The sequence below is a fragment of the Cygnus olor genome, chromosome 8 (genome assembly GCF_009769625.2).
Source record: "Cygnus olor isolate bCygOlo1 chromosome 8, bCygOlo1.pri.v2, whole genome shotgun sequence".
NCBI lineage: Eukaryota > Metazoa > Chordata > Aves > Anseriformes > Anatidae > Cygnus > Cygnus olor.
This window is the reverse complement of record NC_049176.1, coordinates 15,537,671-15,551,051: the sequence shown is the minus strand read 5'-3', so window position 1 is coordinate 15,551,051 and position 13,381 is coordinate 15,537,671. Positions and strand designations below refer to the sequence as shown.

At 39.0% G+C, this 13,381-nt stretch overlaps 1 protein-coding gene across 1 annotated transcript in view; it reads left to right on the top strand.

Moving 5' to 3' along the window:
• The window catches only part of HMCN1 (hemicentin 1), a 200,588-nt gene that overhangs the window by 76,603 nt on the left and 110,604 nt on the right, over positions 1–13,381 (top strand). The window contains 8 exon segments of the mRNA XM_040565286.1: positions 687–845; positions 1,553–1,747; positions 2,688–2,786; positions 4,294–4,421; positions 6,643–6,787; positions 8,292–8,404; positions 9,433–9,592; positions 11,539–11,713. Of these exon segments, the coding sequence (XP_040421220.1) occupies positions 687–845; positions 1,553–1,747; positions 2,688–2,786; positions 4,294–4,421; positions 6,643–6,787; positions 8,292–8,404; positions 9,433–9,592; positions 11,539–11,713 (1,174 nt within the window).

Below are 13,381 nucleotides of genomic sequence, written 5' to 3'. Positions count from 1 at the left end.
TTGAAGGGACTTCATTTTTCTCAAAAGCTTATGTAGTATTCAACCAGTGACTGACCTGTGAAATTCTCTAAATCTAGAAGATATGGCACTTAACCTCTCGCTCCTGTTTAAATACAGTGAATAATGAACTTACCCTAGCATAATTAAAAAGAAAAAGCTGTGCCTCTTTTGTGCTTAACTAAGCTTCATGCCTTATGCTTCATGCTTAGCTATATGCTACAAAAGTCACAAAACATCTTTCAATGCGTGGGCCAATTCTTAAAGTTACACAGCAGTATTATGGCTTCTGCTGAGCTTGAGATGTAGCAGAGCTGTTCTCTAGGTTTTACAGAGTTCCCAACTTGGCATGGAGCTGGCAGACAAGTGGCTGCCATAAATAGTCTCTAATTAAGTGGCTGCCACAAATAGTCTCTAATACAGCCTGGCATACTGTCCTAATGCTGATCTCTGTCCAAAGCTACTTCAGTTTATATTTCCCTTGTAAAATAAATATAAATAAAATGGGATTGTGTCTAATGCAGGAATGAATTTTCCCACTGAGTTGAATGAAAATCAGAGTATTTATCTACTGAATGAATACAGTCAAGTTGTGAACTAATCTCAAACTTGGACACAGTTCTGTAGGAGTAATTTTGGTAAATACCCTGTTATATTTCATTTTTATTTTTTTTTCTGTCTGAACTTAGGTGACTTAGAGTTGAGGCCATCAGCATTTCTCATTATTGATTCTCGTCGGGGTCTTTTGAAGATCCAGGAAACACAAGATCTGGATGCAGGTGATTATACCTGTGTGGCTACCAATGATGCAGGGACAGCTTCTGGAAAGATAACTCTGGATGTTGGCTGTAAGTAGTTTGCTATAGTGCCTTATTTATGTGAGCTTTTCTCACAAATACGTATGTACAAGTCTTTGAATAATTGTGTGTACTGGGAACTCCTATTTGGTGGTGTTCACTGAGCTAAGTTGCCTTGTCCTATTTGGATTCCCAACTTCCCCTTACTCTTCTTTTGCAAAGCATAAAAGTTTTGAGGAGGAAGACAGAGCCAGAGAAGGAGGAAACTGTTCAAACCTCAACCTAACATAGTTCTCGTGTAGAGAATACATTATACTAACTTGAGTTACTATGTAAGTTTATTGTAACTTAGTTCTTCCTGTCCTCTTTTCCAAAATCTTTCTAACTGCCTGGGGCCTGACATGTCATGCCCCACTAAATGGATGTTCCTGTCAGTCATGTATACTTTCTGAATCAAGGGAAAACTGTTTGAAGGAGAGGAAGAACTTGGTGTTAACTCTTGAGCATTCACATTCATATGAAAGGGGTGGCTGTATTTTCATTATTTTGAGATGTTTAACCCATTTCTGACCTCCTCAATATCACTAAGCAGCATGCAAGGCTGCTTTTGTGTGCTGTTGCTAAAGTTGGGAATCGGTTCCTAGGATCTGTTGTACATAAATGGTAGATAAATGTGGGTCGTCAGTAGCACAAGCAGAACTTTACTGTCATGTTACAACCTCAATTCACTTTCCGTACTCTTCTTTCTTCTTTCCCAGCTCCCCCAGTTTTTACGCAAGAACCCAGTGATGAATCTGCTAATATTGGCTCAAATATCACACTGCCATGCTATGTTCAGGGTTACCCAGAACCAAAGGTTAAATGGAGGCGTCTGAATGGTGCTTCCCTTTTCTCAAGACCATTTGCTGTTAGTTCCATCAGTCAATTCAGAACAGGAGCTCTATCAATTAATAGTAAGTAGACTAAACTTTATGAAGAAAAGGTGCCAAAGGGAAATACGATGTATACAATGCATTTAAGTTGTTATGCTACTATATAATGTTACCTCTGTAAAAATACTGTATTTTGTCAGAGATTGTGTTTCTGATACTGATTTCATTGCTGTTGAGATGTATCATTTTCCCATGAGTCTGTGAATTCTGTTGTGAGTGGTCATTGGCTTCACTCTTCTTCATAGAAATAATTGCACTTTTATTTAAATAAATGTGGGTCATTGTCTGTGTTGATACTGAGGAACCACAGATGATATTATTATTATTTATTTGTTTGTTTGTTTTAAGAAGTGTTTTTAAACTTACTGTTTTAGACAAGTACTAATTTGTGTAATAATTAAGTACTCTGCGAGTGTCTTTGCAATTTCAGTCATCTGGAGCATTTCAGTCAGCCATAGACTAAATGATGCTATTCCATTTTCTTAATCATCTCTTTTATTCCTCTCTAGACATAGAGGATGGGTGAAGTAATTCCTGTATTCTATCTGTACAGTATAGTAATTCATGTGTTATGTGGGCATCTAGTCAAACACAGACACACAATGCAGTATGTAGTAAACAGTATACCACAGAAAATGCACTGTACGATAGTATATGTATGTGTGGATATGTAAATAACTACTATATATTATTTATACGCAGTAGTGTATACTGTATTAAAGTATATGCAATATATAAGTGATGAAAAGTATCTTATTTGTGCCATGCTTTTTCACTGAAGCACTCATATAGTCATTGTTTCCCTACTTGGTGACAGAAGGAAAGGAATGGTCTAGCAAAAAGAGAATATTTAAAAGTGAAAGGTAAAAGGATAAGGTATTCATGTATCGCAAACTTCTCAGTATCATTTCAACAGCTGGAATCTCATCTTTCGTTTTTGTTTGTTTGTTTTCCCCTCTAGATTTGTGGGTCAGTGATGAAGGGACTTATATCTGTGAGGCTGAAAACCAGTTTGGAAGGATTCAGTCACAGCCAGCCACAATCACAGTAACTGGACTGGGTAAGACTGCTTGGTGTCAGTGACATCCATGAAAGGAAAGAGTGGCAGCATTTCCATACTGGGAATATACTGGAGTAGGTGGCAGTCAGTGGTGTTTTTACGATACGTAGGATGTCTATGGGTTATTTACATACACAGGCGTATATCTATATATTTGCACCTGTAGCTGCATTTACGTGTGTAGTCGGCCACACCAACTGAATCAGAAAACATTTGCATGGAAGATTGTAATTAAATTCAGTGAATTTTGCACATTAGAACATTGTCTTTTTACTGGCTACAATAATTTGAATGAATTCCAACTACATATTATAGCATAGACCTTAACAATTATTTATCTTGGGTCCTGTTTCTTATTGCTAAGTAAATTGATTAAGGAATGAAAAATCACCATAATGCTGAATGCTAATGATTGGTTTTCTGCCATTTAATTCGTATTAAAAAAAAAAAAGGAAAAAAAAAAGGAAAAAAAAAGGCAGCAATGAACTTTCTTAGGGCAATGCATTGATGATATAACTGGAAAGGAATCTTAGTGATCCAAGAAGACAATAAATGTCCAGCTTCGACAAGAGTTGCGCTATTAAGGAGTTGTTTATTATCTCTGTTGGGCAATTGGCAATAAAAGGAAAAATAATGCAATGGAATGTACACATTTGTGGGAGGATTAGAATGGATCTGTCTGCCATCAAAGAAAACATTCGTTAACTTAAAACATGTGGTAGAAATCTGTAATGCTAATAATCTTTGATAGACGAGATGTTTTTACCTATTTAAAATTGTTAATTAATTCCCATTATTTAAAAGCAATTTATGAAGCACATGCACAGGATTTTGTTCTGTTGCATCACACAGAATTTTCTGCTGTGCTATTGACGTCAATTCTAAGCCTTTAAAATTTTACGCCCAGAGGAAATTACTGCTTATTTATTGTGCTCACCAAAACTGCTACTTTTGTTCTTCAGTGTTTTGCCCAGGTAAGGAAAAATGGTATATCAACTTGGTATCCACAGGAACATGATTTTCCAGGAAAATGCTGGACTGGATCTAATTTCAACTGGACAATGTCTTCTCTTTGCTGCCATTCCTTGATCTTAGGATCACTGTATGTGTATTCCTTCAGCTTCCTTTCCTCTCCTATGCTATTCCATCCCTTCCTTTGTGTGTTTTTTTTTTTTCCCTGCCTTCATCATTGACATTTCAGATACCAGAACCTTATCTGGTATGTTTTGTCCTAAGATTAAGTATGTTGGCACTTACCATGCTGTTTGTTGACTGCTACAATTTTTTTCTTTCTAACTTTTTTTCCCCTCTCTGTGTAAATCATATGGTTTTCATTGCGGAAAAATTTCCTGCTCTGTATTTGTATAGTGTCTTGCACAAGGAGACCTTTTTCTGATGCTGCTGCATCACTAGTGCATCACTAGGAGCATTACTGACAAGACATGAATATATATTTAAAAAATAAAATAATCCTATTATTACTTCTAATTCTTTTTTTTTTTCCAAGTTACACCTCTGATTGGAATAAGTCCAGACACAGCCAATGTAATCGAGGGGCAGCAGCTCACTTTGCCATGTGTACTGCTTGCTGGAAACCCCATTCCAGACCGGAGGTGGATTAGGAACAGTATGGTGGTAAGACTGTTTTGTTTCTTGTAAGATTTGTTGGCATAGAAAATCAACAATTGATGTTTTAAGCCATGGTGACAACTGGGTTTAATTTCCAAAAACTGATGTTAAAATATAGTGACAGGTTTTATGCTTACAATAAAGATGCTTCGTGAGATCTGTCTGGCTCACTGGAAACAAGGATGTGGTGTCAATGAGGTAAGTTACAGCTGACCACCACCATGCAGCAGAAGCTGCTGCTTCCCCAGGAGATGCCACGTGGCTGTATCTGTGAGGCAGTAGCTGCTTCTTAGTTTCCGCAGGTGCTGTCATTTGGGGTGCAGCCCCTTGAGAAATGACAGTTTATTAGTGTTTGAAATACGAAAGTGGAAGTGTGGCATGCTGACCATTGTGCCTCACTGTGATCTCTGCCCACTGTAGGAAATTTCTAACTCTGAGGCATGGATAAGGGAATGGAAGATGGTAGTGGGGAATAGGAGTGTCTATACATGAACTTGGAACCAAAGTATTTGTGAATTGTCCTTTTATCTTCTATTTTACGTACTGTCAAAGCTGTTTCATGCATTCTTGTTAGCTCCTGCCTGGTAGCCTTTGACTTTGAAAATAGGAATGCTAGTGGAAAATACCCACCAGAATAACAAAAGTGTTGGAATTTAAACCCTGCTGACTGAAAAGTATTTCTTTTTCCCTAATTTCTTAAAATAAAGATACTAGAAAATCTCTGTAGATTTAGTTTTTTGACATGAGGTAAGCATCCCTGTACCGTGCACTCCTTTCTTAGTGATGCAGTGCTCAGAGCATGAAACCTTGTATGTTTTCTCTCTCCTTTGAGAGCACACCGTTGCCAGTTTATAACTTCTGCAGACAGAAAGCTTACACAGACTCTGCGCCTGGGCTGGTTGTCTGAGTGAAGTTTCGTTTCTTTAGTAGCGGCTGAATTGCTGAATTTGAGATCCCTAATTTTAAATCTTGCTTGCAAATTGCTCCCTAACGCCCTTTCTTCATGGCTGTAATTAAAAAATTGGTAGCAAAATGTCTTTATGTGGGTTTTCGTATTTTCCATTAGATATGCTTTCTGTGATTTTTTTTTCCTCAAACAGGCTGCTGTGCAATCCTGCCTTCATAATTGTAGCTTCAGGGAGACCTTGCTCTTTTTTTTTATCGCTACCAAGCAGAACCCTGGCACTACTTGACCTTTTACTTGCTAGAGTTTTCTGCTGAATTTTTGTATCATTGTGAATCACCAGCCTTTTCTTTAGACTGTGAAGGTGCAAATAACAGAGGCTGTAACTTCTGTGAGAAATACTGGCAGGATCCTCCTTGTTGAGTTGCTAATTCTTCTGTACAGTAGTACTAGTTTCCTGTAATTGTATGCACGCGACAAAAGCTCCACTCCAAGGAAAGTGTTGGAGCAAGTTGCATTCAGAAAAGAATGTAGTTTTCTCTGACCAGAGCAGGACTGGAACAATTTCTCATTCTGACAGCCTCTGTGTAAGGCAAGTCTGTGTTGCTGAGCTTATTCTAGGCAGAGCTCTTCCAGTTGATTGGTAAAGATCTCTGTGAATTTTTTAATGTTGCTAGAGGGCAGGTAATTTTTAATAATTAATGTCTTTTGGTGAAAGGTACAAGTTTTCATTATCTTTTGCAATAGATACTTTTTAAATGCTGCTGCCAATTAAAGTCTATACGAAATGCTCAGAGAGTGAAGGTATGCTTAGAGATGATCCCTTGTACATGATGGTTATGCCAAGAGTTTTTAGAAGGTTTTGATAACTGTTAAAAAAACCTAAAACAAACAAGTCATCTATTTGTAGAAGAAGAAGAAGAAGTCAAGAAGTCATTGCACTCATCAGAGGTGATCTATAATGACACTGGGTTACTGGTATAACTACAAAGTGCAGTAAAATAGTTCAACTAAGTTTGTTCTTGCTTTAATGCATGTCTATAAGCACCAGTGGCAGTTGCATATGTTCTGTGACAGAGCAGAGTTGCTGCTCTAGATATTAATCTCACTCCAGCATTATATACAAGGTGCTACTAAAATTCTAATTTAAAATTAACTTTTTATGAAAGATGGAAAGTAGGAAAAGCTCTAGTAAAGTTCTCCAGGAACACATCATTTTTTTAAAAATGTGAAAGAGTAAAAGTACAGCTGCGCTGCATCCCAAAGTAAATATTATCAAGCAAGTATTTTCTTTAGTAAAACGTTACATCATTATTTTGGCAGCTGGTTCCCAATCCCTACATTAACGTTCGCAGTGATGGAAGCCTGCACCTTGAAAGAGTTCGGCTGCAGGATGGAGGCGATTATACCTGCATGGCCAGTAATGTTGCTGGGACAAACAACAAAACTACTACTGTTAATGTGTATGGTAAGGAACACTGTCTTGTTTTGTGCTGGCTGGAAGATAAAAGTGTGTATCTTACTAACAGGAGCTCTCACTAGTGCTTTCTCATTATAGCTATACTAATTTCTCAATTTTCCTCTTTATAGTAATGTTGCTTTGTAAAGTAGCATGGTCCACTGCACAGGAGAGAATGGAGCAATTGAGACTTGTTTTAAAATTAAACAAAAATAACACCATTTTATGGTTGTAAAAAATCTTCATTTTGAAACATCTAGAAAGGTCAAGCTGTGCAAACTCGATCTTTAGCTTTATTAACAAAACAGATGCGAGTTTATTGAAAACCATGAAAAGCAATGTCTGAGGGTTTTCATAACTGATAAAAGGATGCACAACTCATGGGAGAATTGCAATTAAAATAAATTAGAACTTTTGCAAAACCTTTTTTTTTCCTAGTCCTATCAGAAATTACATTGCCAGCAAGACAAGTGTTAGGATTGTGGTAACCCGTCTGTATTTCTGCCGTAAATTCATGCATTAACGCTGTGTGGGATCCCATCTACTTCATGGACTACAGCCTGAAAGTTTCTCATGTGTTAAATTAATCATGGAAGATTTATTCTAAGCTTCACTGAAGATGCTGGAACACTGTTCTATGTTAATAATAGCTGTTGCTTGTTAATTCAGACAAGTATGCAGTGTCTGATAAGGTCTTCTGTGTGCATAGTAGATTTTGGAATTTTTCAGAACCTGAGGACAGAAGGGAATATATTTATATGGTTTTTGAAAGATCTAGTTCTTGGTATTACAACCTTAAGTCTGACCATATCTTAAATCTGTTCTTCTTTCTGTTGTTAATTGAGCACCAGCTCAGTTAGGGAGGGGTACTGAGGTTCTTGTTACCTCTTAATAGTGATTTAATAAAGTAATCTGGTGGTTTTATTCAAGTTCCTCTCTCAGTCTGCCCAGTCCACGCAGAAACCAGCAGTGCAGTTATTACAACTTTGTAGCATTTATAACAAAGATTAAATGAAATTGTAAAGAGATTTTTTCTTCACTTTCAAATCTGCTCTTCTCAAAGTGTTGTCCAGCAATAGAAAGTGATTCAGCACCAAAAATGCTGAGCCCATTCTCATGAAAGGTGCTATATAGGATAGATCCTGTATAGTACTGTTTCAGGCATCTAGCCTAAAATGTCATCAGTGAATGGTGTGATAAAGGCTGCCTAAAATGACTGCAATCAGCTGAAATTCCTACATTTAGTTTAAAGCTGTGTGTACCTGATCTACCAATCAACCTGTGACTGACATGCTTTGTTATGAACAGATACATGTTCTGTCATAAACGACTGGAGAGCGGAGGAGGAGAAGGTGGCAGGTAAATGTCAACTAGAGGGTTCGGAGAACAGGCTGAAAATTCCCAACCCTTGCTGTCTGTAGGAATTAGTAGTTCAGTATAGAGACTTTATTGCAAGAGTTGTGCTGTGGTTTGAAATATTTTGCACGTGTTTAATACTTGCATTTATTTTTAGTTCTGCCTGTTATTCAGCATGGACAGCAGATATTCAGCACCATTGAAGGAATCCCAGTAACATTGCCATGCAAAGCAAGTGGAGTTCCTAAGCCGTCTATTGTCTGGTCCAAGGTAACATCTCATCTTTGAGCTGTTCATGGTGGAAAATGAATTGAAGACATCTTTTACTTGTCATAAAACTGTAGGCAAGAGATGCAGCCAAAAAACTGCGTTGTGAGGGATCTGGAAATCTCTATTTGTAACTGCTTTTGTTTCTTAGGGTAGTACTTCCTGGCCATGGTCCAGACATAGATCAAGGTTCTGTTCTTTGGAAAGATTTCTTTGGGTTTATCCCTGTATCTTTATACTTTCTAATACTTCAGAAATTGTTGATATTCCTGTTATGTGTTGATAATTTCAGATTAGGCAACCTGCCACAGATTGAAAGTTCATTTTTGTTTAAGAGGCTTGCTCTAAGATGATTTTTAGTCATGGAAGTTCAATATGGAAAAGGAGCGGTCTGCTGGGAAATTTTTTATGCTATGTGTACAAGATCTGTTCTGACATTGGAAACCAATATCAAAATTAATTAAGTTGAAATGCTGACTTTTTTTTAAGAACTAGGTCCTGCAATTTTTTTATATATATTTTTGAATATATAGCAAAATAACAGGTTTTCTAGATATGAATCCTTGTGTTTCTGCTGTTGTTACTGCTCAGACAGTGACCCTAAAACAGTGCAAAAAGTTAGTTAGTTAATTTCAATGGATAGAATTTTGGGGCTAAACTTCTTAGTTAATTCAAAATAGTTTGTCCATCTCAGCCATAAACAATATGAGCCATAAACAAAAGAAGCGGTACTGTAATGTATATTACGTATTGCTTAGTTTAGTCAGACTGCCTGCAAGTTGTTTTGTCTACAGAACTGTGAAAAATTGGACCCAGCATTATATTGAAAATACAGCAGTCTTCATACAAATGGGTTGCAGCAATGAATTAAGCTGCTACAGGCACTAACAAATTTTATATTCCTGTAATAGTTTTTATGTTTTCATTAGATTTTCTTTCTGTAAGGCTTAGCTTTTATTGAATTAAATATTTGTAACTTGCTATATTTTTTAACATCCAGGCACTATGGACTTTTTTTTTTCTTTCTACAGAAAGGAGAAGTAATTCTTCCCAGCAATGGGAAGTTTTCTGCAGGGTCTGATGGAAGTCTGTATGTAGTTTCACCAGGGGGTGAAGAGACTGGGGAATATGTGTGCACTGCAACAAATGCTGCTGGTTATGCTACGCGGAAAGTCCAGCTGACTGTCTATGGTATATACGAGCTAAAATCTAGTGTCATTTTTCAATCCGCTCATTGAGTTCTAGTTTTGCCTGCAATCCCCCTCCAGGTAGATAGTGAAGTATGATACCCGCAGTGCAAATAGGATTTAAACTGATCTCTAATTAGTGCTTTTGGCTCTGTCCTAGATTACTGGATCCACATACTAGGCAATTTTACAAATGGCAGGTATTGAAAAGCCAATTTTTCAGCCTCTGTGATTCCCTTAAAACCACCCGGTGCCTGTTACCTTGTGCTCATGGACCTAGGAACTTGGGCTGATTTAATTTCATCCTTTATAGAAGTGGGTAGGAAGTACCTCTATAGGAATATAAGTTCCTGCTGATAAAAGAATGAAGACCCATTAATCTCATTGTTCCTAAGGCTTCATACCATCTCCCAGTATAGTAAAAAAATTTGATTTATTAGATTTGTGTTGCAAGATGTTTATGGCTTGTAGTTATTGATGCTGCAGTATAAGTTCGTTCAGGTATTGGTTGCAAACTACGTATGCAATACAGACCTCAGCATGTACATGAACAGCATATGTTGTTTGCTGTCCAGCTTTTTAGGCAGACAGTTCAGTCTTGCTGATATTTGTGGTGTTGCAGGTAGGCATCAGCCGGTGTCTGAGCTAACCAGGCACTGCACATCAGCATTACAGTGATTTACAGCAGCAAGTCCAACGCAGACACATCTTTAAAAAAAAAAATAGGATTGCAATGTTATATACCCGATACAAGAAATAAATGTTTAATTTCATAGACAAGTTCAGGAAGTGCGGCCTAGATGAGTGGACAGTGAGGTGGATTGATAGTTTGCTGGATGGCAGAGCTCAGAGGGTTGTTCTTATTGGTGCAGTCTAGTTGGAGGCCTGTAGCTAGTGGTATCCCCCAGGGGTCAGTACTGGGTCCAGTGTTGTTCAACTTATTCATCAGCGACCTGGACGATGGACCGGAGTGCACCCTCAGCAGGTTTGCTGACGACACCAAGCTGGGAGGAGTGGCTGATACCCCAGGGGGCTGTGCTGCCATTCAGAGGGGCCTCGACAGACTGGAGGGGTGGGCTGTGAGGAACCTCATGAAGTTCAACAACAGCAAGTGCAGGGTCCTGCACCTAGGGAGGAATAACCCCAAGCACTAGTACAGGCTGGGTGCTGACCTGCTGGAGAGCAGCTCTGCAGAGAGGGACCTGGGAGTCTTGGTGGACAGCAGGCTGACCATGAGTCAGCAATGTGCCCTCATGGCCAAGAAGGCCAATGGTATCCTGGGCTGCATTTGGAAGAGTGTTGCCAGCAGGTCAAGGGAGGTGATCCTCCCCCTCTACTCAGCCCTGGTGAGGCCACACCTGGAGTATTGTGTCCAGTTCTGGGCTCCCCAGTACCAGAGGGACATAGAACTACTGGAGCGAGTTCAGAGGAGGGCTACTGAGATTATTAGAGAACTGGGGCACCTGTCATATGAGGACAGGCTCAGAGAACTGGGCCTGTTTAGCCTGGACAAGAGAAGACTGGGGGGAGACCTCATTAATATATATAAGTATCTGAAAGGAGGGTGTTGAGAGGATGGAACCAATCTCTTTTCAGTTGTGCCCAGTGACAGGATGAGAGGCAACGGGTACAAACTGAAGTGCAGGAGGTTCCAGCTGAATATGAGGGGGCATTCCTTTTCTGTGAGGGTGACAGAGCACTGGAACAGGTTGCCCAGAGAGGTTATGGAGTCTCCTTCTCTGGAGATATTCAAAACCTGCCTGGGTGCCATCCTGTGTAATGTGCTCTAGGTGATCCTGCCCAGCAGGGGGGTTGGACTAGATGATCTTCAGAGATCTCTTCCAACCTCAGCCGTTCTGTGATTCTGTAATTTGAAGTAAAATGGTATAGTGTTACATTTGTACAAATATGTATATTCATTTCATCTACTTAACATGTTCCATATTATAGTGAAACCTAGAGTATCCAGGCCTGGAGACCAGCAAGGAAATGCATATGACAAACCCATAGATATCTCAGTAACTGCAGGGGAAGATGTCACCCTTCCATGTGAAGTAAAGAGCTTGCCACCTCCCATAATTACCTGGGCCAAAGAGATGCAGCTCATATCTCCGTTCTCTCCAAGGTAACAATGTTTGATGAAAACAAAAGAAAAAGGAAGTTGTGTCTAAGATACCAAGATTTTGGAATGGTATATAATTTCCAATTGCTTAACAGTCAATTGGAAAGTATTAAGTTGTTTTCCAAGAGGACCCCGCTTTAGTAAGTTTAAGAAAACTCTTTCCCAAACCGAGTGTATGTCTTTCTGAAAGATGCTAAGACTGTACGTGATTGTATGGCTTCCATTCCAGCATGTGTTTGTATACAGAACTTCAGCATTTGCTCTGAAGTTTGCAATTTCAGGAGGCCAGGCCAAAAGAGGATCCTGTAGTATGTGTACTGTGGTGGTGTCCAGGGACCCACATAATCTATGCCTGATTTTAAATCTTTAAAAATCTGTTTTTGTTTTCTTAAAAACTTCAAATCTATGCTCAGGACAACAGTGTCTCTCATTAATGTTAAGTCTGGTCTCTTACTAATGTAAAGTCTGGGCCCCCAGCAGAATAGAGATGATAAATGTTTGGGAGTACTTACAAGGTCTTATTGTTCTCTGTGCTTTGAATCCCGAACTCTTCATGTATTCTTGAAAATGTGAAAGCTTAGTCAAATGCTTGTAAAAACACTGAGTTTTTACACACAGCCTTAGAAACTGTGGCATTAGGGATTGTCTAGTATATGTTGTGGGCTACGATGTTGGAGTTCTACCATACTATTTTAGTATGGTAAAAAAAAGAGAGGGAATAGGGCAATTATCGGCTGTATGCACTCGTTTGCAGTGCCAGGCGCCCTCACAGGGTGTGCTAGTGCTTGCTAGTTTCCAAGATACCTCAGAAGGTGTAAGGGCTACAGCTGTGTTCGGAAACCAGGATATGGTAACGTTGCCAGGTGCACACTGTAGCAATTGCAGTGCCTATTTCCCAGCGTCTCTCAGTGATCCGAATGAAATGTTAAGGAATCGTACAGACCTGAAGGTGAGCCAGACCTTGGCCTCAGATCCACCCATTCCAGTGAGTCTGTAACAGCCTTAGCAACTGATAACTGCTGGGCAAGCAATTTATGTGGAAGAGGCTTTTGCACAGGGAGTTAATTTGGTGTTAATACTCCGTGTGGAATTTTCTGCTTAGTCCTATGAGCAAATTGCTTGAATTAATGAATCTGCATTCTTGGTCCATTACTTGTCCTCATTTTACCTCAGGAGACATAGATAAATTAGGCTACTTGCTCACTGTGGAGAGATCCAAGTTGTCCAGAGTAGCAGCAGTCCAGCTCAGCCCATTCCATAAAATTGTTTACAGATGTCAGCAAAAGTTAAAGAATTAGTACAAACAAAATTGTTTGAGACCACCCAAAGTTGATGTTAGAAATGTGACCAGTAAACAAAAGAAGAATGAAAGCAGAAATAAAGGAACTTCTACCAGAAAGCAAATATAATAAATGGGCAAAGTGATGGGAGTAAAGTTACCCCTGTAATGGTATCTTTTGGGGTTATTAAAAAAAAGCATTGGAAAAATAGGGACAATAGAGGAGGAATCATTCAGGCCACCCGTATCTGTCTGATATTATGAAGTACATTTCACTTTCCATTCATCTCTACAGCTTGTTACAATCTCCAAATTCACCATGTATACCCATATAATAACATTGTCCTGATTAGAGAGTTGCCAGAGAAGGGACGATGGGTGATACCACGTAT